This window comes from Rhea pennata, chromosome 23 (genome assembly GCF_028389875.1).
Source record: "Rhea pennata isolate bPtePen1 chromosome 23, bPtePen1.pri, whole genome shotgun sequence".
Taxonomy (NCBI): domain Eukaryota; kingdom Metazoa; phylum Chordata; class Aves; order Rheiformes; family Rheidae; genus Rhea; species Rhea pennata.
Window position 1 is genome coordinate 7,726,591 of NC_084685.1, and position 25,737 is coordinate 7,752,327.

Sequence of the window (25,737 nt, forward strand, 5' to 3'; positions counted from 1 at the left end):
AATCTCACCTTTTAAGGTCCTCCTCCTGACCTCTGAATACTTGGATTTCTCAATGTTATTACTAATTGTTTAGGTCATTTATAAATATTTATATTCTGACAGTGCAGTTGCAATCTTTTCTTTTTTTTTGCATTTTCTATCTTTATAGAAAATCCTTCTCAGAAACAAATGCATTTCCAGTACTTAAATGAACTGCACATCTACAATACATCCATGTAGCTACATACTTGCCTTTGAGAAATCTGTGCATGCACAATGGTCATTTATGCAGAATATCCACACGTATTGCAGTCTAGTCGTTAGTGGATATATCCAAGGGGAAACTTGATAAGTGGTAGCCATACATTTAGAATTTCTAGATATCCAAGAGTCAAAACCAATGTAAATACTAATTAAGTCACATAAAATCTATCATTGTTACTATATTGTGCCCATTAAAATATTCACACTTCTCATCTGTAGCTACCTAAGGATAAAAGTTCTTTTAAACACTTATTAAATATCACATCAAACTCAGTTTCCACATATCTTTAGTCATAAAGAATCTGAAATTCTCTATGAAATATAATGAAATGATATATTAACTAGAATTATTTTATCTTTGAGGATGAAGATTATTCTGTAAGTGTAAAGTATTATTTATACATTATTAAGATATTACATACATTATTTCACAACACTGCAACGCAGCCACTTTTAAAGACAGACTTGACAGGATTTCCTAAATGAATCCTGCTATAATATATCCAATGTTTTTGGCCAAATGAAGGATGGTGTTTATCTAAGAATCACTTCATTCACCATTGAATTGCAGCTGCTGTTTAATACCACAGGTCAATTGTGCACATCAGATAAACTCAGGAAGTGGAGATTGCTCTTTAAGACAAAGTTTTAATTAGTAGTTAGATCATTTAAACAATAAAGAGAAAGGAATACATTGTTCTTATCAAATATTCGTGGGTGCTAGTAATGTTTGACTTATTCCCAATAAAAATGGGAATAATACGCATCTTATCCTGTAGTTTTACATTTTTTCTTAATAGGCCTATATCTTGCTAATATTTTGAGTGTGTTAGCTATCAAAAAACATGAAAACAACAGGCAACATTACAAAGCTTTAAATATTTAGGTTTTCCTATTGAAAATTTACACCAATTTTTGCAATCAGAATGAGACCTCTCAGGTATTTCAAGTTAAACACACATGCAAATCTTCATAGGATTAAGACCTCAGACTCTGTAGAAAGAGCTCTTACAGGAAGTTTTGAATAATACCAGATTAGCAAAAACCTGGTCAAAAAATAAACCATCCATTGTTATATTTAAAACATAGATGTTTTATTATCATGCTACCAAATATTAAATTAGCTAGAAAATACATAATAGTTCATTCATGGTTGATAAAGCACAGGCACTACCAACAAAACCCATATTGGTCATGTCTCTTTGGTTGATTCCAATAAAGTTAGAAAACTCAATGTCTTGCAAATACTGCACATAGCGTTCAAAACAACAACAGTGCAGCAGATCCAGCATAGGAAGGAAGCGCCTCCCGGCTCCACGGTAGTGCAAAACTAAAAGCGAACAGCCTTGGGCCAAAAGTTAGGTCAAACCACCTCACAGCTCAGCGCTGCAATGCTGCTATTAGTTTGCTGGGCGACGACTCATACAGCGTTGAGCATCCCATCAAATAAACAAATACATACCAACAGGAAGGTCACAAGTCCAACACACCCACTTCTGGAGAACTGCCCAGCGGAGAGGTGACCAGGCTGATTACTCCAGGCCAACCCTCATGGCCACCTTCCCCGCTGGCGCAGCCGCGCAGGAGGCGAGCAGGCCTCAGGGGCGCGATGGAGGGTGACAGGAGCGTGGCGCTGGAGAACGGCGTTGCGTGGAGAGGTGGGTGCTGCAGCCTGCTGCACCGGGGAGCACAGGCTGGCCAGGTGAGGCGGGACCTGCAGCAGCGATGGGGAAGACAACGACGACGATGATGATGATAACGTCGCCATCGCCGGCTCCCACCACGCGCTGGCACCATGGCGGCCACCACGACGCCAACCCACGGCCGCCATGGCGCCAGGCTGCCCTAGAAGAAGCTCGGTGCCTCACGCCGCAGCCCACCTCAGGGCAGCCATGCTGGGCGACACCCCCCGAGGCCCGGCGCCCCCCCCCCCCCCCCCGAGGCCCTTGGCGCGCTTTAAGAGCCCGCCCTGAGGGAGCCGCAGAGCGCCTGCGCGGGGGGGCCGGGCGGGGGCGAGGGGCGGGGCCGGGCGGCAGGGCGCAGGCGCGCGGCGCAGGCGCGCTGCGGCCCCGCGCTGGGCTCGTCGTTGCTGCTCCAAGTGGGCTCGCGGCCTGGCGGGTGCGACCCCCGCCCCCTCCCCCTCCCGCCGCCGCCGCCGCCCCCTGAGGGAGCCGCCAGCCTCCCCTTTCCCGCCCTCCCCGCGCTGCCGCCGCCGCCGCGCGGCTCGGGGCCGGCCTCGGGCACGCTGCGGACCTTCCCTCCGCTCGAAGCGGGGAAGGGGGGGGGGGGGCGGGAAAGCTGCGAGGGAGCGACCCCCCCCGGCCCCGCGAGCCGGGCTGGGGCAGCCGAGGGGGGGGGCGCAGCATGGCGGAGGCCAAGGAGGAGGGACCGGGACCCTGCGCCAGGGTGAGTGGCGGGGGGCAGGCCGGGCCGCGCCGCGAGGTCAAAGGGCAGGGGTCAGGGGGCGGGGCCGGGCCGGGGTCCCACTGTCGCTGCCACCGCCGGGGGCTGCAGGCCGACCGTGCCGGGCTGGGTCCCGGGCCCCCCGCCGGGCCTGAGCCCCGCGGCGCCGTCGATCCCCTCGTGCGGCGTCTTGGGCTGGAGCCCTCCTCGAGGAGGGCGTCCGCGCAGCGCAGCGTGTCGGTAAGCACCGCGGCGTCGCTGAAACGGCGGCCTCGCGCCCCGCCGAGCTTCCTCGCCGCCGCTGCCCTGGTGCTCGGCGTCCCCGCGCTTCAAACGCACGATGTCGCGCTCTCCAGGTTTGTTCCCGGCGCTCATGTCGGCCCAAAGTGCGGTGTCGCCCCGTTCTTAGGTGCTCAGACTGGAGCCGTTGTGCGAGTGCCGTTAGCTGGGCTAACCCCGAGGCTTGGTCCTTCCTTGCCACAGTTTGATCTGTAAGTATACTGGGCACTGTAATTTACTCAAAGAAATACTTCATCTTTTAAAACCAGCGAAAGAGTCTCTTTTGCTGGTGTCTAGTAGCCTATGAAGTAACTGAGGAAAAACAACCTTCTTAGCAGTGCTCAAAATAGTCATGCAACAAGTAGGTCCTCTTTCCTGCAGTCCTAGTTTTTGATTGAGAACCTTCTGAGAGGAAGTTGATGAAGTCTGAATTTGAGGTTATGTGGAAGGGTCCATAGTCCACTACTATGATCTGAGCTGTCCAATTCCCTTTTCGTAGAGATGAGGAAGTCCTCCTAATGCCTGACTTTGAGAAAGGCAAGAGCACTATCCAAACCTTTCTACTCCTATGTGTGAGAGAAGTTTCAGTTACTGGATTTATTTCAGGCAGCGTGAAACTTGTGATTGCTGTGAAACTCATTGTTGCTAAATGGAATAGTTGACTCTAAAGAGTATAATTGAAGGAGCTGTTTGCACATTGTTCAGCTATCCTACAATTATGGAAAAAAACATTGTAACTGAATTGTCTTAAACCCATGTCTTTCAGACATTCGCATTTTTATAGACATACGAGCAATCTCAGAGAGTTATAAAATTGCTAACAATTGCTCAAAATCACTGGGAACTTAATTCCCAGCAATTTATATGTTAGTGGACATAGGAAATAACTTTTGTACCATGAGGACAGTCAAACATTGGAACAAGTTGCCCAGAGAGGATGTGCAGTCTCTATCCATGGAGGTTTTCAAGAGAAGCCTGGATAAACCCTTGAGCAACCTCGTAGGACCTCATAGACAACCTTACTTTGATCAGGAGGTTGGCCTAGAGACTTCCTTAGGTCATTGCCAGCATAAATTATGCTATGAGCTCTACTTTTTTAGATCTTGTCTTTGAATTAGTACTTCAGGTAGCATGTGTTGTCCCAGTGTCCAGTGATCTTAACACACTCAGTGCCTTGATATGCTCCATTTATCTGAGGCATTATTTGGGTTTATTTGGCCCAGCCGAATATATTGGGAAAAGAAGAAGATAGACTTTTTTTCATCTTAAACTTACTCATTGTCTGCTAAGGAATAGCAGAAAAGTGTCATCAAGTTAGTATCCTCTTCGTTGGTCTAAGGAAAAGTTGGTTCTGTATCATGAGGATAATCATGCACTAGATGCTAAGTCCAGTAGGCTCCATCGATTATTGCTTCATATGTCCCAGCACATCATGGAAAGCATCTCATGCGCTGTCATCTTTGCCAACATTCCAGCTTCTTGCAGAAGCAGAGAATCTGTTTTGTAGAATTTATAGATGATCTTGGAAAGTTGCAGTTACCTCAGGCTATTACGTAAGGGAAGAAGAAACACTACTTAACAATCTAACCTGAAGGAAAATACCTTTCTTGTCCTAAGTCTGGTAGTGAGCTTAATCTTCAGTGTGAGAAAGACTTCCATGAGAATTTAAAACAACTGGTTACACCAGTGCACATTTCTGTCCATCTGTGTGCAACCTTCAGAGCCCAAGATGTGAGTTTCCCCATCTCCTCTCTCAATACCCAAAACCAGTTTATGCACCAAGATGTTCTTGAGGAGTGTGGGACAAGTGATCCTTCCTGAATGCTCAGGTGAACAGTGGAAGCTGGGAAGAATGAGATTAGTGTACAGTAAATAAGGTGAACTTATGTCTCTTCTACGAAGACAGTAAGTAATGAGGTCTTGGAAATCCTACATACCCTTTTCTCCTTCCCTGTGTAATCCGGTTCCTATTCTGTAGGAACTAAGATGATGGACTCTTCCAAATCCTGGGCTTAAGGAACAGTGAGCATTTCTTGTAAAATTCTCCGTTCCTTTATACAGAAAAAAATAAAGATTTTATAATTTTTTTCAGACAGGAACGTTGTAGGTGCTGGTACATTCAGAATTCTTCTTTCCAATTAGAAAGTCTTCTCGAAAGGCTGTTATTCCTGAGCGCATACACTGGAACTGGCATGTTGTAGAACCTGTTAATAAATGGATGCCATCTTTTATCTTGAGGCACAATAATTAGCAATGAGCTAAAAAAGTAAACTTTTGTCAGTGTGAGACTCACATAAAAGTTTGTCTAATTTTGATTTTTAATAATATCTTGAAAGTTCTTATTATTAAATAATTATTTCAGAGAAGTTTAATTTCTACCCAAAATCAAAACTTGAATATTTTCTAAGGAAAATATGTCAACCTATTTAGCTTTTCATATTTATAGATATTAAATAATATCAAAGTTCACTTGAAAGGTGTCTGGTTATATTGTTTTTTATTTAGTTGACCAAAAAATTGTATCTCTTTGGCTTTAATTTGTATGTTCACTGTCTTGAACAGTTTACATTTTAAATAGAATGATCATTTATTTACAACCATACTCTGTCAACCTATTGAATTAGGCAGGACAATTTGTAGTGTACAGTACTAACTACTGAAATTTGACACCTGGGCTCTTGGAAATTAATTTCATGTGAGTAGGTAAACAGGTGGGTGCCTACATCAATAAAATAGCTGTTTTCAAGAGATTTTTAGTTTTGCATAGCTTTTTCTAAAACTTTAGTATCTGTCATTTTTTAGCAAGTTTTATTGGACTACATTTAAATGGTACAAAGACAATGAAAACAGATTTCTCTGCAAAGGCTTATGTGCCTCTCAAAGGATGCTTTGCTGTCATAATTCTTATATTCACATTCTAAAAATAAGCATAATGTATCTGAGTCTTTTACAGTAAGGCTTTACATATTGTATAAAATACAGAAAAGTAAGTAAACTATACCTACTTCAAGGCTCCTATACATGATTAGAATACTGGAAATTAGATGTGAGACTCACTCCGAATGTTTTGGGAGTGGTTATATCAATGTTTCCCTTAATTACTCTTTTAGCCCTATCATTTCTACAAGACATTCCAATTCATGTTGACCTTTCCCTAAATAAGTCTTGTCACAAGTTCTATGTAGTGAATTTTCTTGAAGGATTCCTGTCAATGACTTTCTCTGTTCAGATTATTTCCATCATTCTTTTTATAAATTTCTTAACTGCATAAAAGCAGCACTGTTGTACCTCAGTCCTACTTTTGCATCTAACATTTGTTCACTCTGATCATCTGAACTCCTCAAAATAAGGCTTCTCTAGCAGAGAATATTTCATCAAGGGCATGTGCAAGCTCACAGCTTTCACCATCTTAGCCTGTGTTCTGCCTTTCATCCTTTAATAGAAAAAAAACATGCTTCCATAGGGGCAAAAAAGGGAGATGGGCAGAGAACATCAGCAAGTTCAGATTTTTCTCTTGGTTTCTACTAGTTGTCTGGTGGAAACAGAGAAGGAGAATGAGCAAGAGTCAATCTGGGAAAATGACTTGAGGATAAAGTGAAGTCAGTTCTTGGGAAGGTCCAGTAGAGTGTTTCATGAATGGTGTAGATGTGAGGCTGTGATAACTGCAGCATTGCATAATCTTGATCCCAGGAGCAGTCACTTTGTTGCTAGAAGTTCATACTAGGATGAAGCAAAAGCCATGTGACAGCTGAGTTTGAAAGAGTTTGAAATCTCCTATCATGAGCTGCTCTTTGGCCATTTCAAGGAAAGGGAGACCAATTTAAGCAGGGAGACCAATTTAAGCAGACTGCGGACTGTTGCTAACCTCATGACGTAGAGTAGAAGATGACCTTTGTTGCCGTACTGGTTGTTCAACTGTGACATTCTGAAAGTGCAACTCAAAAATTTCAATGGAAATAAAAATTGAAAAGTTTAAAGACTTAGCTGTAGCTTTGCTTTGCCAGATTGATACTGATCCAACAATTGCATGTTGCATTTTGTCCTTTTTATAAAGACTAATTGAAAACTGATGATAATGTTTATCATATGATAATATGATGATAATGATGATAATGGTTATCATATTTGCTCTCTACTTTAGGTATATATGTTTAAATTGAATTTAATTTTAATTTAAAAGTTTGAAATGTTAAAAAGGATTTATATATAAATCATCTACAGTGTTCTTTTTGAAAGCCAAAAAGCAAAATCATAGTTGGTGAATATTGGAATGGCTTAAATTTTGAGGCTAGTCATAGAGAACAAGATCAAGAGATCTGTCTTTGGGTCTTTTCTGTGCTCTGACAATACTGTCATTAACTTATTAATGCTTCAGTGTAAAAATCTACTTAGAATCTTTAGTCTTAAGAGGCATTTGCAGACTAGAACAGATAGTTTTAAAATGTGTGTCATACCTTTGAAGTTTTTAATGAAGAATGTATGATACTCAGTTACTGTTATAACTGAAGCTCTTTTTCTATCATATGGGGTTTTATAGAAAAAAAGATAACCATCTCTCTCAAAATCATAATTTAAATTTTACATTTGGTCTCTTTCCCACAATTATTCTGAATGTTTGATCTGGATCTGGTTCAGATTCAGAAAAATAAAGCTCTCATAAGAGCTTGGAGAAGTTTAGTATCCAGATCCAAGACTCCTTGGAAATTCTGAATCTTGTTTCTGAGTTAGCTAAGTACATTTATCTGAGATCCATCAGGCTTATCTATTGCCTAAATCCTGATCTTTTGTCTTAGGCTTTTGCTGTCCATGCTGGTGGTCAGAAAGCATAAACTCCCTCCCAAAAGCTAGCATGGGAGAGTACTAAGCAGGCTACAAGAATGCTAGACACTTCTGAATCAACAAATACTGCAAAGCTGCTTTTGTGTACCAGTCCACTGTACCAGTGCTGAAATGGTCTTTACATACTACACTGTATTGCAGATTATAAGTATAGGACAAATAGTTGTTGATTCTTATTTTTGCTTTCATAGGAACATGAAGGGGAAAGAGTTTGGAAATAAATGTATTTTTTCTCATCTTCACATTGTAAACTATACCGTAGAATAGTTATCTGTCTATTCTGGCAGAGGTTATTTGGACTCTTTCTACCACCAGTGAAAGAGATGGGGATCTCTGAAAGATCATCTGCCCGATCCCAGGGTAGGATGGATTGTCTTCTGGAAGTGTCTCTTCATTTCTATTGAAAAGAGAGGAAAACTTGAACAACTGGCCTAAAAAACTAATGTTTAGTTGTCTAAATATAAGTGAGAAGAACCTGGAACAGAATTAATGTAATGGGACACAGTTGTTCCTACAGGAGAAGTTTGGGAATGCTTGCTTTTTAAATTATTTTTTTGAAAAAACTTCTCTTTCTTGAATCTTGAAACTTGTCAAAACAGGCTAAAAAGTAACTGGAAACATATAATCTTTATTCTAAATGGTTCTATATGCTCAAGAAGGCTTTATGAAATACAGTTTAGTTAATAGAGACTATTAACACAGATCTTTAATATTGTCTAGTAGAAGTTGTCATAGTATTCTATGAAAAATAGCACTTACTTCCTTGGGAAAATTTATGTAATCTAGAAACTTACTGAATTGATAGGTTTTATGTCTTTTAAAATGTTTTTTTTTTGGGGGGGGGAAGATTGAACAGGCATGTTTTATCTGCATCATTTATTTGCAAGCAGAAGAATCTCAAGTAGACATAGGTCATTTTTTTTTTTTAATACGTCACTGTGATAGTCGTTTATTTCTTTGCAGGCATCTTGTGCAGGAAGTCTTGTTTGTTTAGGTTATAGGGCAGTTCTCAAGTGCTCCATGAAACAATGGCAACAGCTTTGCAGAGAGCTCTGATCACATAGTATTAGTGTTTTTTCTGCCTGTTTTTACAGGTGTTCAGGCATTTCATTCTGAAGAGCCTTGGATACCTGTAATAATACCTACAAAGAAGGTGGAACATCCGACTAAGCTGCCTATTCTAAGCACCACTTCTTCATAGGAAAAGAGAAAGTAGAAGCCAACCAGGGCATCAACTACAAATGGGACTGGAATTGTAGCCATCTGAAAGAGAGAAATGTCAATTTTTATAGGAACAGGAGAGGAGAAAATCATAGGACTGTACAGGAGCCTTGAAGAGAAATATAAACAGGCAAAAAGAAAGCTTGAATTAGGAAGATACTTTGAAGAGTAAAGTAGAGCACATGACTGCTTTCATGCAAAAATACTGAAGTAGAGAAAGATACATATATATACAGCCTCTTCTGTTTTCACCACCAGTTGTTGTTGGCACATAACTCTTAGGAGAAGGGAAAAGCTTTGCAGTACCTAATGGTGGATAAGATGATTCACCAATATGGGCCTATTAATGTATAAACTGTCCTGTAAAGGAGGGCCGATAATCCCTGCTGTGCTTATCAACAAGCAGAAGGTGCTACATTTGTAATTTTTCCTGATTTGCATAGAAAGCCATCTTGTAGGCTTTTTATTTGAGGTCTGATTATAATGAAAAGTGGACAACTTGGATTTTATGCGTGTATCACTTTCTTTAAAGATTAATTTGCTAAGAGTAGCATGACTGTTAGCAAAACAATGACTAACATGGTTAGTTACCCTCTTGGGGGAGACACTGAGTAAATGAACCTTTCCTAGGTTATAGTGTTCTGGTCCTTCAGCCCTGGAGTGTTATCCTCATTGCTTTTTAGTTCTATTATCTGGACAGTTTTTCCTTAAAGGACATGATGATGACTTTCTATTAATGAGAGACAAAGCTTCTGAGTTAAATGGAATTGAGGAGATGTTGTGCTTTGCAGAACATAATCTTCTAAATAAATTATAGCTACTCTTTTGAAAGCTTTGGCCAAAATATTTAGTATGTGTTTGTAATCTGGGAAATGCTGTCTTTTTTTGTGGGGTGATAAAATATGTAACTGAAGTGAAATACTTGGTTTGCAATAGTTATGTGCTGAATATCACATCATAAACTGGTACTGTTATAATGCAGACACTAGTCTGATCTTGGTGCATTTTATATATATATATGTGTGTGTGTGTGTGTGTGTGTAACTTTATTCACTTAATTTTAGTTTTTTTCATAACTTACGCTGTGAGAAATAGGAATTACTCTAATTTCAGTTCACTTAGAGATTTAGTTTAACTAAATTTCCAGTGTCAAGGATTATTTCTGTAATGCCTTAAGCAGAATGAAAGTTCATCACATAGCTGAGGAGGAGGGTTTAGAGGAAGAAGTTACATATTTTTTTAAGAAGGCCTTAAGTGTGATGCCTTGGTTTACTTTATGCGTTTTTTGTGTGTATGCTTTTCAATTTGCAAGGCCTGTGCATTTGGCAGGCTTCGGATCTCCATATCTTATTTTGGTGGCTTTGCAAAAACTGTTGCAAACTGAAGCCTTCAGTATAGAGCTAGTTCCTTTTCAAACTTACATCATTGTGTAGTAATGGGAGATAGACTAGGATCCCCTTCTATTCTTTATTGGTATTGATTAAAAATACTGAAACACTGAGGAAAAGATAAGGCATACTATAATATTCTATGTATTTGGCAGGCTGATCGGCTTAGCTTCATATATTTTTGTAACACTGTTTGGCACACGTGTGTATGTTTGGTGAATATGGAAACTACAGATACAAGGTAGACAGAGGTTTTGTTTGGAATTGGCCAATGAGTGTTCCAAAAGCACAGGAAAATATATATATATATTTATATGAATACATATACATGAATACATATATATACATATATATATATATGAAAAAAAAAATATGGGGATAGGAAGGAGTAATAACCTTATGTGCCAAATTACTCATTGGTATTTATGGTGAATTCTAAAAATGCAAATATAAAATGTCATCAGCACATGTCTTAATCTTACTTTCTGAAATTTAAAAACTTAAGATGCGTAAACAATGTATAATTGTATTTCTTGAGGAGGAAGAGCAGGAGCCCTCAGAAACAGAAAAATGTCTGTCTTTGTCTTTTTGCATGTATAGATGATTGTTTGGATTTGCCTTTAAATTTGCCCATCACGATGCCCATTTAATTACACTTAGACTAAAATAGTGATTGCAGCTAAAATCTAGGCACAATTTTTTGGGAAGCTTGAACATTCCTCAAATGCCCACTGAAGTCTGAAGGACGTACCTTGCAGAGTGTATAAAGTTCGCATCCTCCCGACTCCTGCTCCCAAAACGCACGCTCTGATTTTATTTCCATCTGTTAGAAAGCGCCGGGCGGGAGGACGTCCGGTAAGCAGCCGCGCGCGGCGCGGCTGTCCGGCGCGGAGCCCAGCCGGCCGGGGCGGCTAGGGGGCTCTGCAGGCCCGGCTCCACGCGCGGAGCTCTATGGCTCGCCTGACCCCGCCGGGTTCTCTTCCTGCCGCAGTGGTTCTTTTCCTGTAGCAGGTATCTGCAGCAGCCTGGCTCTTTGTTACCCTCTGCTCCTTCCTTCTCTAGGTGCTTTGAAGGTATGGATCAATGGTCTATCTGCGATGCTGCAAAAGCAGCTTTAGGAAAGACTCAGTGCTTAATTCTGCTTGTGCTGCGTGGTTTTCCTACAGAAGAGGTGCAGTGCAGTTGGCTGCCTGCCTGGCATCTCTTCTAGGGATGTCATGTGTAAAAGGTCAGGGGATGCTTCCTGATCTTATTACACCTGGTTCAAGAATAGGAATTAAAATGAAAATTACTGTTTTTAAAAAAATTCGATCTTCCTTAGGAGTTTATTAAATTCTGAAGTGGGGGTGTATGCTGTGCTCTATAGGTGTGAAGGAGCTGTACAGACAACAAATTGAGAAAATCTCTGGGTCTTTTGAACTGCAATTTTTTAACATCTCTGTTTCTTCTCCACAGTTTGCTTATGGATGCACTAAAACCTAAGATCAGACTTCAAAAGGCTTGCTAGAAAATATGTGCCTGTGTATGTTAAGTTGTTATTTTTTTCTTTAAAGTAGTTCTTTATTTTGTGTACAAAACAATATTGTAGCCGTAGGGCAGCTTCTGCCATTATATTGCAGAAAAATAATCTATTGTTTGGTTTATGGATGCTATGGCAACTTTAAGTGCCATTATAGTATTAAACAGGTTTTTTAGTTATCACAAATTAGCACATTATATTAAACTGTAAAGGGTGTTCTTTCGTTACCCGTTCCAAGCAAATACGGGGTGAGTACTGTGGATGTAACAGTATTTCCCTAGTGTCTAGTGTGTAAAACAAAATCTAGCAACGTACATAGTGGAATAATTTTTATAAAAGCAATGCTGTTGTTCTGTTTGTAAAGAATAGTCAATTTAAAGCAAACTCTTTGTGAGATTTATTTTAGTAACTATAATTTAATTGAAATTTTTGTTGCCGCAGATGATAGAAAGCCTGGCATTTTTCTTTGAGAGTTGTGTCTTCCTGAAACACCTAACATAATTTGTTTTATCACCATTTGTGTATTTGTGTATTATTTATTTATTTGTTACAACATGAATAGGCAAAACATTGCTTTGTGTACTATTCTAGCTAGTGAGACAGGATCACTAAGAAACATATTCTAAAATATTTTGTTTTACTAATTCTGTATCTAAACTGTTTTGTCTTAAAATTTTAGGCAATGTTTACTGTTTTAAAAGCACTGATTATCATTAAGTTATTCTCTGGCAAAATATTAGCCGAAGGGATTAAATGAAAGTGTTATAAAATATAATAGTCGTATGTTTCATTTTAAAATTTGAAGTTTGTTTTGAGCACTATGTTGGGAATTTCAGGCCTAGAGTATTATAACAGAAGACTTTCCATTCTGCATACTTTCCATTCTGCAGTGACCTAGGATTTAATCTGTGATATGGAGATGCTTCTTCTTAGATCTATCTCAAAGGACCTTTAACAAATGCCACCTTATGAATCAGTTGCATGTTTGCCTCTAGAGTACTTCTGGTCCTTTCTAGTCACCACATCTTAAAAAGTTAGAGCAGAAGAAATGAAGGGAGTTGAGAATGGATGACAGCTAATCAGAGGAGGAAATATTAGGACTGGTAAGAGAGGGATCTGCAAGGTAACTTTATCTAAATGTAATAACAGAATAATGTGGAAATAGAAAATTTGGCATTATTACTTACATTTCTGTGTAATACAAGACCATAATCTGGTGAGAGCCAACTCATTTAAAACTTACAGAAGGTGATAGAATTTTTGTGTAACTACTTGTTAATATATGAAAATTCCTCCGGAATGGCATTAAATAAGATCTTATTAGGATTCAAGAATGGAATAGAATGTGTATAAAAGGAGGGAATACCCCACACTACTTCAGAAAAAGATATATAAAAGATATGCCTCCTCTGAGGGCATAGTCCAATTATAGGCTAGAAGTCATAATTCATTGGAGTTGGGTTTTTTTAATGTGTCTGTAGATAGGTATCTGGATACCTATGTATCTAGACATGTGAACATGCTAACGCTTCCTGTAGTTGCTCCCCTCGACGCTCCCCACCTCGGGGTTCTGATGCTGTCCACCATCAAAACTAGGTAACGATTTAGCCATGACTGCTAATATCAGATGCTAAAATTCCTATTTTATAAGTATTTGTAATGGAACCTTTTGATAGTAGATGCAGATATGCCTATCCATGTCGTTCTGAAATGTGTCTTCAAATTCTTGATCCTTAGTTGGCCTGAGTGTTTCCACTTCAGCAAACACTTCCCTGCACAGGGTAGTTATACCTTCATTTTTTGACTCCAGACTGTTGCAGCTTTGCTAAGAATCCCAACTGTGTGTGTTATGATCTGAATATTCACTGCTGACATAGACTGTGGGGTGCAAATCAAACTGTAACCTTTGTAATTGCCAGTACAAGCTTAAAATAGGAGAAAATCACCTATGTAAACTAAACACAATTAATTGTCTATCCTGAAAACTTTTAAAATGAAGAAAGTTGATCAAGATCTAAAAGTTCACAAGGCAGACATCACCTACTATTTTTATAGCCTCACAAAAGAAAGAGGAACAAAATCCCAAATAGCATTTTTTTTTTTTTTTTTTTTTTTTCCTCCCTAGGATGGCGTTGTGGTTGGGAACTGTCTTGGATTCCTTCCAAGTAGATTGTAAGTGTTGTCCAGAATATTTATGGTAGTGTCTAATGCCCACTTGCAAATTGCCCCTTGTGCCAAATTGAACATTGCATTTCTTTGAAAGTTAGAGAGATCCAGACAGCAAAATTAGATCTTCTCCTAATAACAAGATCTCTGTTTTGTCACCTATTAATAAAATATTTATTAATGCTAGAGGAGGAGGAGGAAGAACAGCAAGGTTTGGGACATATAAAGTGACCAGACTGTGATAGAACTGAGAACACTTCCCCACAGGTATTCAGCATCTCAAATGAATGAAAATACTTTGATGTAAATTTACTTCAACAAAAGTATTATCTAGTGCTCATGTGCAATGAAAAATTCTGTTATCCTACCAGCAAGAAAAGGATAAAGGAAGTTCAGGATGGAGAAAAAAAATAAAGGCTATTGTGTTTATGCATCAAAGGGTTTCATACTCTTGACGTTAAAAGGAACTTGCTGCCATTTGATTATACTGTTATTACATTAAAAACAGTATACCATTGCTGTTTTTGTTCTCAGCATCTGGTATTAGCACTAAATATATACAAGATTTATGGGATTAGTTTTGCACTAGTGTAAACTTAGTTGATTATATGTGGACTTGTAGATCATCATTAAACTTGCATTTCCTGAGACACTCCTAATACGTAAACACACATACACATGTGTATATGTGTCAGTGAGAGAACTCAGGCTTTGCAGACTTTTGTGGAAGGTGGTTGTGTATGCTTTTTTTCCTCTAGACAACTATTATCAGTGTGGCTTTTCCAGCCACAACTATCTCTGCTTACAGAAGGTGGAAAGTTTTGTTTTTAAAGTACAGTATTGAGTTGTCTTGAAATTCACAATGCTAGACAGGGCCTTTCTAGAACTTAGTTCCACATTTGTGAAGTTAGGCCGAAGGAGCTAAAACCCTGTTATGGACTTGTAGGAGATGTTGGATGGAGACTGATGGATTCTCTGCCATCGGATGAATCCTGTGACAGAGTACTGTCATCCTTTCCCAGAGCGATCTACTAAGGAACTGATAGTTCTCCATTGCAGTTCTGTGGAATCCCCGATTTATCAACTAAATGACTTGAGTTCAAAGAAATTAGAGATTATCCCTTTGCTTTCAAATCCCATTACTTTCTTTAACATGGCTTAAGAATTGATGTGTGAACAGGATCAACCAGAAAAGAAAAGTTAGAGCTAGAGATTCAGAGAAAGGAGAGATGACTTAAATGAACTATTACCTTTTAGGCAAAAAGGACAGATGCTAATAAAAGCAGGGCATTCTGGAGAAAAGCAAGTATTCTGAGTGCACACGCTTCTTCAGACAGCATTTAAGCATGCTGTCAACTTTAACATCTGTCAGCAGAAATGTAATGAAAGCGGATGTTTTGTACAATGCACAAAGTCGTCATCTGGTTCTTCCTCAGTGGCACTCACACTGACACTCAATGTCTCCCAACTCTTAGGAGTTAAGCATGATGTTCCACTGTCACTGGAAAGGGGACATTCCCTAGTAGAATGATTAAAGCTTCATATCAGTGTAGCCCATGTCACTGAAAATGGTGTGCATTGGTATTGTTCCATTTATAATGGTTAGATGAAATGAAAGCCTACAGAGAGCAGAAGAGGGCAGAATGCTTTTGGTATAGGATCCATGATCTCAATCTAATACAGGTATCTCCTGTAGAAGTGAAAATTTTGACATTCCCTTCTCTCTCCGTCCACCTTTTCTGGAAAGCCATACTAATTTTAAATTTTCATTGTGTGCTTTTTCTATGTATTTCTAAATTTTGTAGGATAAATGTCAGTTTTTAGTAATGTAACAGTCTGAATTCACAGAACTTTGCTTGGTACAGGAAAGGAAGGAGGAGGAATTGTGAATTTTTTATGGTTTTGGAAGGATACATTTTAACAAAGTACATCTCAGCTGAGCATGATAATGATATAGTGTTTTCCTTTTTACAGTTTGAAGATAAATCTGATGCAGTATTTGATATTGCAGAAAAATGTAAGTATTTTTATTTATTTCTGTAAGGTCATAGTTCAATAAAACACTTCTTAGGCATATCACTGCTGCCAAAAAGGCTGTCTTACTCTTCTCCCAGCTCTTGCTATTCATTTCATCTCTGCACTGCCCTTTCCACAAATATTGCTTATGATATGAGTTAAAGATAGAGCCTTTTTTTCCTATGTTAGTTTTACTAAGTTCAGTTTCTGTTTCACCCTGTGATGAGTAGGGCAGAAATGCTTCTTGTGTCAGCAGCATTTTATGGGTAGTGTTGGCCCAAGAAGGCTTAAAAGGTCTACAGATTAGTAAAGGATGTTTACACATGTCCTTTGTTGCACATAAAGTTTGTAACTTATATGACTTTTTTACCAGTGTTTTTTTTCTCCTTAGGTGGTGAAATCCTGGATGCAGACATGTCTGAGGACACTGACCACAACTTAACACCTGCCCTCGACAGCATATCTTATGGAATACAGAATCGAACAGGATCTGAAAACTCGCTGCTAGATGATGATGATGATGATGATGATGATGATTACTTTCTGAACTCTGGGGATCTTGCAGGCATACCTGTTGTTGGGAGTGACAATGATGATGATCAAAATTTCACTCCAAAAGACACTCTTCCTTCAACAATTCATGCTGAAGACCATTTGGAAGAGGGCAAGAGAGTTACAGAACATGAACTGGACAGTGAAAAAGAAATTCAGATTCAAAATGCAATCCAAAAGGATCTTTCTTCTCCATATGAACAGGGCCCTGTATTTAAATCAATTCGAAAAGATTTTAGCGTAACAAGAGATAATAGCAAAGAGACTTTTTCCACAAAGGACAAGAATAGAGAAGGACATTTTCAAGAACGTGAAAAACGGTTGGAAAAAATCCCTAAAGATACGGATTCTAGATTGAAAAGCAGTTTTCTTGACAAAGCAGGTAACTTGACATCATAGACATGGCTATCCAGGAAAGAGAAAGCACGAACTAGGTAGAAATTAGTGATAGAGCTAGTTGCTGAACACCTCATCTTGGCAAAGATAGTACGCCTAGTGATATTCAGGAAAGCATTTTATGAAGAACTCTAAAGTACAGTGAACTCTATATTAGGACTAGAATTTGCAAAAGGGCCTGACAGCATTAGGGGGTTTTGTCCTCCACAGCTTGTGTCAAACCCTCAACACATCCTTTTTTGTAGTGTTTCACTAAACCAAGCTGGGTGACACTTTAAGCTTCTTATGTTTTTCTGGCAGTTTTTTATAGACCTTGTAACTCCTTTAAAGAAAAGATGATGAAGGTCAGTTTAAGCTGGTGGCCAAGAAAGATTTCTTTAGAGCAAAGCACCAATTCTTCATTAATACAAGTGTACTTAAAGCACTGTGCATTTCATAGTGGCATCAGGGAAAGGATTACAAGAAGTTTATTAGTGTCTGCAGGAAGTCAGCCAAGAAGTAACCTGAGATCTACTTTTCCTGGGAGACAGCTCTCCTTTTTCCTCAGATACTTGTTTCTTGGACTTTGTCCAACCAACACAGAGAAGCAAAGATGCCTGTAATCCATTTCTCGTTTGAGAGAGCCTGAAAGGCACCAGTAGTCTTGCTGCCCACATATGTTTTTTGATTTCTGAAGCTTTGGTAGTTATAGTAGAACAGTAAATGAAAAAGTTCAAAGTAACTAGGCCGGAATATGTGATTTAAATTTTATTCAGAAGACTGTATGGATGGAGGGAAGGATAGACAATGACTATTTATTGAAGTTAACAGCTTACAAAATTTAAATACTATAATTGTTTGTTTAGTAACAGCATCTTAAAATCAGTGCTTCCAGTTTCCACAGATGATAGAGGAACAATACAGAGGTTTTTAAAATAAAGAGGAGTTAAAGATGTTATCTTCAAGTGGAAATAAAGTACAGAATATTTCTGTGCAAAAGATATATTTCAGAAAATTGCAGATACTTACAATCTTAAGATTGTGGCTGAAAGCTGTGCAACCTCAGAGAGAGTAGTCATACTAAATGCTCGTAGGCTTTCTACTTAGTAACAAATCGAGTATTTGTCAACATATTAAAAAGATAATATGCTAAAAAAGCAATTTCTATTATTGGTAAGTTACTGTTCCCTGAGATGAGGGGCAGAGACAAAAGATCAGAACAGCAAAGGATGGAATTTGTTGCTTTGAATAATATTTTCTGATGTAATAGAAACATGACAGAATTCAGAACTCACTGGGGTGTAGAAAATTCTGAGTGAACAATTCTGCTTCAGAATTTTACAACCATTTTGCTGGAATAGGAAAATAATGATCCAGTAAAATAATAAAATTGTCAGCTCTTTTTTGAGCATTACCTTCTTGTTTGCAGGGAAGGGAAAGGGTGTAGTTTAATACTTCTGAGATGTTGACAGATGATGGGGTTGGGGATTAGTATGACACTCTAGACAGTTTTAAAGGAAATTCTTTGGAATCTGTATTCATTTATATTTAATGTATATGTTTTCCTCAGTTCATAATCAAGTAGAAGAAACATTACGGACGCAGTTAGCGCCACAAACTCCAGAAACTAACTTCAGGGTAAGCTATAGATCTTTCAAACACTTTTGCAAGTGTAGCAATATACTTGGAATAATTCAAAATACTTATTTTATATTTGAGTGTAAATCTGAGTATCAAGAAAACTGATCTTCTGACTCTTAGACATCTTTGCTACTTAAACAGTCTGCATATAATTTTGTAAAATTTTGTTGACCCTCTCTTTGGATTGAGGATTCTTTTGATAGCCACTTCAGTACTCAGCATGGTCTGGCAGTGACTGGTGAGCCGAATCTAGACCTGGATGCATCCATCTGACCTGCTGCCTTTTTTTCCAGATGAGACAGGGAACAGCTGTATCAACAACAGACTCTGTCCAAACAACCAAGTGCCCCTACTGACAACCAACTTAGAGAGCTGGGTGGCTTCTGCTTTTTCCAACAGAGTGAAAAAGATTGGGGGTGGGATGGCAGAGGGTCCTGCAGGGAGGTAGAGGCAGCAGCTGCTGCTCTTCATTTCTCCCAACTTCCAGTGGCAGGACCCATTTCTCTTGGTCTGCAACAGAAACTCCCCCTTGGCAGCAGCCCAACTCTTTATGGCAGATGCAGGAGGGTGAATTCTTTTTCATATTATTGTTTCAGGAGTCTAGCTACCTATTTTCTAGTAAGGAATCTATTGGACAAGAGCTGGGGAATTCCTTTGCACCAAATATTAGAATTAAGGAGGAGCCTTTGGATGACGAATATGATAAAGCTATGGCCCCACAGCAGGGACTATTAGACAAAATTAAAGATGAACCTGATAATTCTGAGGTAAGTTTCCCATTGCATTTCTCATTTTGGTCTGACAAATGACCGCATAAGCTGGACATAAATTCAGCATTTTATTTGGTTTGTTGACCGAAATTTAACTTGAAGAATATAGTTTAGTAGAAGGATTTTCCCTCTTACACTACCGTGAAACCCAAACCCCCAACTTTTTGATATCGTTACTGTATCACTGAAAATGTTATGCTTTTCAGTTAGAAACAAAACAAACTGCTCTGAAAGTCTCATTATTAAATCTGTGGCAATACAGACACTTATTTCAACTCATTCTTGATAGAAAATAAAATACAAATCATGTATTTCTGAATATTTTGTGAGATGACACAGTTAGAGCTGTGTAGTTGAAAAGAATCGTTCCTGCTACTTCCTTCTTAAAGGTTATCTTTGAGAGCCCAGTGGTTAGTTATTTGGTTTTATTTTAAACTAATACATACAGGTCTTACCTTACTGAAATATTTAAATACATGCAGGACAGTGAAGTCAATTTAAGCATATGTTTACCTGACTTTCTCATTTGAGACTAACATTTTTTGTAATGATATAGGTAAGAGTCCAGTGATTCCAAAATGGAGAAAGGCTGACCTTTGGATTGTGTGGTGCTGGGGCAAGGATCCTTGAGTTCTAAACTGATTTGCAACTTTGCAACTGATTTGCTTTGTGATACCAAGGAAATCATTTATGTTTCAGTTCCTGTCTCCTCCCTGCTAATATTTGGGTTTCATGCCAAAATTGCAAAATACTGCAAATTTTTGGCACAATTTGAACTGTACTGTTTAGCTGTCCGGTTTGGTCATGTGAATAGTGGTGATTTATCTGACCTACCCTTTGCCTTTCAAAATTAGGTGTACAGTCTTAAGCTAAGTGTTTAGAGTCTCTTTATACTCAGTGAAAAGTAAGCAAAACTTCTAAAAGCTCCCACTTGTCCTGACACTGGAGTTTTGGTGTTCTTGTTCAGACAATAGTTTTTCTAGTATCTTCCTATGAACTTTTGCAGTGTTTACTCTTTTGGGACCAGTTGTCTCCAATTTTTTTCTGCTTTTTTCATGATACTCTTGGCTAACTGCAAAAAAATATATATATAGTAAATTGAATATTTGAAACCATTCAGATTGCACTGCCCTTCTGGTTTGTTCAGTGTCAGTGAGGTTGTATTTATTTTTCCTTAAGCATATATAATGTCAAACCGTTAGTTAAATCTGTCTATTCTTTTGTCCTCCAAGATGGTATCTGGTGTGTGGATTTGTGTGGAATGTAATACAAGACATCTGTAATTATTAAAGATCATATCAATGACGATCTTACATTAATGAATAAAAGTGAAGACTTGGGGAATTTAAATATCGAATACCTCATTGTTCAAAATACTGATTCCTTTGAGTAAAATCCTATAATTATCAACTCTCTCTTATGCTGGAAAAATGTGAAAACTGAGGAAGGTTAATTTTAGTTTTGCTTTTAATTAGAATTACTGTTTTACTTTTTTTATGCATCCTGAGTGATAGAGCGTTTCTTGCTGTAACCTGTAGTTGGAGCTGAAGCTTCTTGGCTTCCAGCAAGCTCTGTTGAATAGCTGTGAAACTATGCTTGGGCACTCACAGTTGATGTCAGGATTTGGTTCCATTTCTATTCCTGATATTGAGTAGGGTATAATTTTTAAACTGTCATACTAAAAAAAACATAGTGTTTTTAAAAACCAGTATCATGGCATGCCCATACATAGCTTGAAAGCTGTGTCTTGCTGGAAGTTTGAATGTTTCAGTCTGAGAGTTTACATGGTGAACTAGTACCATTGACTATTCTTCTGGGAAACCTGCTGAGAAATAGTTTGGTTGTCTTAGTATAGAAACTTGTAATTTTCCCAAATGAGTAACAGAAATGTTAAATTTTAACAGATATTATGCGGAGGTTAGGGTGTATTTTAAGAGATGGCTTAAGCTGAGGGAACATTCACTGCTTCTGAAAAGTGAGAATTTATTTTTGCTCCATGATTTTGAGGCTTCCCTTGCAGTCAGAGAGCAACTGTTAATTTACTGAGGTGTCATAATATGACACCATACCCTTACTATTCTCAAATAACTGTAAGTAGGTTAAATCTTAGCAACTCTGTAGTTCCAAGAGGTTATTGTTTTTGACCTATTAAGATTTAAATGTAGAGTGTTAGAAGCTGCTTTATGGTTCAGATTTCTGGAGAAAGCATGAGCAGGAAGCATGGTGTCAAAGTATGAATAGCTGCTGAGAGTAAGCTAATGATTTATAGTACATCAGCTATTCCGCAAGCAGCTGTCTGTAGGGATTTTCTTATTCTGTAGTAAATGCAAGGTTATTCCCCTCTCACTGAGGCCAGTCTAAGCAGGGACTGTTACGGTCTGCTTGTAGCAATACCAGCTTCACAGAGCTGGTTCAAGAAACTAAGCTGGCCAAACAAACAAACCAAAAGACTACAGTAAAAACAGTTAGTTTTTGGCTGACTCAGCTCTACCGACCAGTTGAGCATCAAGGCCCAGAATAGATGATGGGGCAGAACCATAGATGTCCCATTTTAAAACTCCTTAACCTGCCATGAAGCTTAGGCTCCTCCAAGGTACTTAAGTCTTAATGAAGTACAGAATACTTCCGATGATCTAGGTATGAGTCTCTATTTCATTGTTATTATTTATGAATTTGAAAATATTTGAATTATCTGAAATATATATTTGAAATATATTTCAAAATATTTGAAATTTTTTCACAGAGTAAGGGTAAGGACTGCAAACAGTAAAGCACTTGTAGATGGAAAGTTCTTTTTAGATGGAAAGCAGAGATTTCTTTTAAGTTTTGCTTACACTGAATTCAAAAGGGTCTAGAATACAGCTGGAAAGGGGAATGCATCGTGCAGGTGCACTTTTCCATTTCCGCACGTCACTCTCAATTGTATGCCGCAGCTTCTGAGCGGGTTGTGTGTGCTACCCCAGCACAGCAACATCTGTAAACCTGATCTTTGGAAAAGACTTAGGAGATGGTTTCTTGCTTTCCTCAACCTTAGATTCAATACAGCTTTATGAAAGAATGGAAATTGTGTAACTTGTTATTACATATATGTATTTGTTCTCCTTTTCCTTTCCCTTTGTTTTAGGAGTACAGCCAACAGCCAAAAACTCAGGAAGGGGAGCTGAAAATCAGTGCTGTATTTTCAGTCAGTGGCAGTCCTCTTGGTAAGGAATAGGCATGACTAACTTTGTTTAAATGTATAAAATATACCACTTTTGCAAGTGGTCTTGCAGATTATTTTACATTTTATTTGCTATGTGTAAGCCCAATAGAAAATAAGAACTAATTTGGTTCAGAGACAATGAAATTCAGAGATTGTAAAATACTTATATTTTTGAGGCAAAGTAGGATTGAATGTGAAAGGAGTGTTAAAAGCAAGTTAGCAATTTAAGCAGTAGTTGACACTATCTCCTATGTAGAAAGCCAGCACAGAGCATGTATTTATAGAGATTTCTTCTGCTATTTAACACTCCCTTAGATTCTGATAATCTAAAGCAAGTTATAGGCTTTGTGTTTACCCCTGCACAACAGTGAATGATATACAGTATATATGTGTGTGTGTGTGTATTAAAAAACAGTTACTATATGTTTTTTCTCTCTCTCTCTCTCTCTCTCTTTTTTTTTTTTTTCCCCCAGCTCCACAGTTGTCGTCAGGTTTCCAGCCTGCTATGGCATCCTCTGGCATGAGTAAAATGCTTCCTTCAGTTCCAACCACAGCTGTTCGGGTTTCCTGTTCTGGCTGTAAAAAAATCCTCCAGAAGGGGCAAACTGCATACCAGAGGAAAGGCTCTACTCAGCTCTTCTGCTCCACACTGTGCCTCACTGGATACACTGTTCCAGCTTCTCGCCCACCAGCTTCTACCAAGAAAACCTGCTCAAGCTGCTCAAAGTAGGACAGTGTCATAACTTGTTCTAGTAATAATTGATACTCAAGCAAATAATGAAAGGCTTAAATTATCTTCTTATACTACATGCTGTGTTTCTAATGCCCACTTCTTTCGTTGGGCTTCCCTGCAAAAGATTGTGTCCGATAATGTTGTTTGTTGATCAGTCTGTCTACAGATAACACTTCAAGTTCCATTTCATGAATTGGATTTTGCATACACATAGATTTAAAAGCCTCTACTGTGGAATGTGCTTCCTTTTTTTTTTTAAGAACCAAATATAAAAACTGTATTTCAACAGGTACTGTGCTTCCCTCACGTTTTAAGATGTCATTATACTCTCAAAGCTACTGTTTGGAAAAAATTCTTTAAAAAAGATGTTCTCCATTTTTCACAGCGTGTTGAAAATACAGGCCTGAATCTTCTGCTCTAGAAACCATTTTAATTATTAAAATTATGTTTTCCTTTGTGTCGTTATCTCCAAAATAGCAAAGTAGAGTTCTGTTTGGCTCTTTAAGCTGTCATGAATATGACTCTTCCATAACTTAAGGCGAATAAATAGCTTCTAAGTCTAATTGTGTGCGAAAAGAATTACTTACATGTAGTATTTTTAGTTACATAAGTTTCTTCGCAAAACAAATGCTGCTTTATTTTTGCATCATTTCTTCAACAACAGATTTATTGCGTTCAGTTTTACAAGGTCAATAGAACTTCAACTTGAAACTTCAATTGATTATTCTTTTTACTTGATATCTCACTTTTCAGTCAGGCCTTGCAATAAAGTTCAGCTGTATTTGCTGTCGTTCATGTTTTTTTCTGTTGAAAAGTGGTTTACATCTGACAAGACAAGTGAGGAGGAGGCATCCTTCCAACCACGGAAGTGATATAAAGATTTCCTCTTTTTTTTTTCCTTTTTTAACTCAAGTTCTTTGAAACTTTCCTGCAAATGACTGTTTCTAAAGAAGGAGAAAGTAAGGAGAACCTTGAGTTTGTGAAATCCAGTAACAAACAAAAAGAATTGGAGACTGGAGATAAAAGAAGGAAAATTTGCAATAGTAGATTATTTTGGACTGAACTACATAGTGATTAGAAATTGTGACCTTTTGCATTTCTCTCTTTTTTTTTCCCTACTGCATTATGATTGATATTTTCATTGTTAAAGGGAATTAATCCACATAACCTCCTTTCTGAATATTTTCACTAAACTTTATGCAAAACAGTTATCTCCTCCCAGTTCCTTTCCTAAAGGTTTGATGATACTACCTGACATGTTTATATGCCTCCTAAGTCCAGATGGCAAATGTTTTATAAAGTATCCACTTCCAAATAAACAACCTAACTGATTGTCATTTGTACTTCTTTACTATTTTCCTGTCAGGAAAAGAAAAATGAAGTCAGTTACTTTGATCAGGAAAAAAAAAAAAAAAAAAAAAAAAAAGCTTTAAATCAAATGAATCCACCCTCTTCTAGAAAGAGAGCGTTCAATCTGCAACAAAAGAAAGGAGAACAGGTTGACATGAAAACATTTATTCTTCACCTCTTTATTTGTTTTTGTTTTGTTTTGTTTTTTTTTCTCTCCATAGAGACATTCTAAATCCAAAGGATGTAATCACTGCCCAGTTTGACAATATAAATTCCAGTAAGGATTTCTGCAGCCAGTCATGTCTTTCTACATATGAACTTAAAAGGAAACCTGTTGTTACTATTCATACTAACAGCATTTCAACCAAGTGCAGCATGTGCCAGAAAAATGCGGTGGTAAGTACAAACTCCTTTTCCATTTGAATTTCCTTTAGATCAGGACAACTTGATATCCCAGAGATGAACTATTCCATATTCTTTCTATTCTTATTACATATTCTTTCTATTCTTTTAGATTAGACATGAAGTGAATTACCAAAATGTTGTCCACAAGCTCTGCAGCGATGCCTGCTTCTCCAAGTTCCGGTCGGCTAATAATTTGACCATGAACTGCTGTGAGAACTGTGGGGGCTACTGTTACAGTGGATCTGGCCAGTGTCACATGCTTCAAATAGAGGGACAGTCAAAGAAGTTCTGCAGTTCAACATGTGTTACAGCATACAAGCAGGTATATTTTGACACTTGCGATACTAAAAGTTTGTCTTTGATTAGATTTTGAGTGTTTTAAGAAGTAGATCTTGATTCATTAGTTGATAACTTTAGTTACTATCTTGGCCTAAGATTTTCCCTTTTCCATTTGCTACTGAATTTTTGTTCCAACTTACTGCTTTGTTTCCCATATTACTAAAATGGCTATTGAGTGTATGTATGAGAAAAGGCACAGTAGAACTGCCCAGCAGTAGTCCACTGTGACAAATCTGGGCCAGCCTGTCAGGAGATGACCATCATCTGACAATGTGTAAGAACCTTATGAAATGAGC

The 25,737-nt window shown here is 38.3% G+C and overlaps 1 protein-coding gene across 7 annotated transcripts in view; it reads left to right on the forward strand.

The window, feature by feature from the left end:
• Positions 1-2,306: 2,306 nt before the first annotated feature.
• Positions 2,307-25,737, forward strand: part of ZMYM4 (zinc finger MYM-type containing 4) — a 45,931-nt gene continuing 22,500 nt past the window's right edge. For 5 of the 7 annotated variants that reach the window (XM_062594159.1, XM_062594161.1, XM_062594162.1 and 2 more), the window contains exons 1-9: positions 2,307-2,649; positions 16,033-16,075; positions 16,466-17,008; positions 18,572-18,639; positions 19,239-19,409; positions 22,537-22,615; positions 23,088-23,340; positions 24,919-25,093; positions 25,212-25,424. In XM_062594159.1, the coding sequence (XP_062450143.1) occupies positions 2,608-2,649; positions 16,033-16,075; positions 16,466-17,008; positions 18,572-18,639; positions 19,239-19,409; positions 22,537-22,615; positions 23,088-23,340; positions 24,919-25,093; positions 25,212-25,424 (1,587 nt within the window). In that variant the 5' untranslated portion in view covers positions 2,307-2,607. Of the gene's footprint in view, positions 2,650-3,002; positions 3,138-16,032; positions 16,076-16,465; positions 17,009-18,571; positions 18,640-19,238; positions 19,410-22,536; positions 22,616-23,087; positions 23,341-24,918; positions 25,094-25,211; positions 25,425-25,737 lie in introns of all 7 variants that reach the window. The other 2 variants (XM_062594163.1, XM_062594165.1) reach the window with 2 other exon arrangements.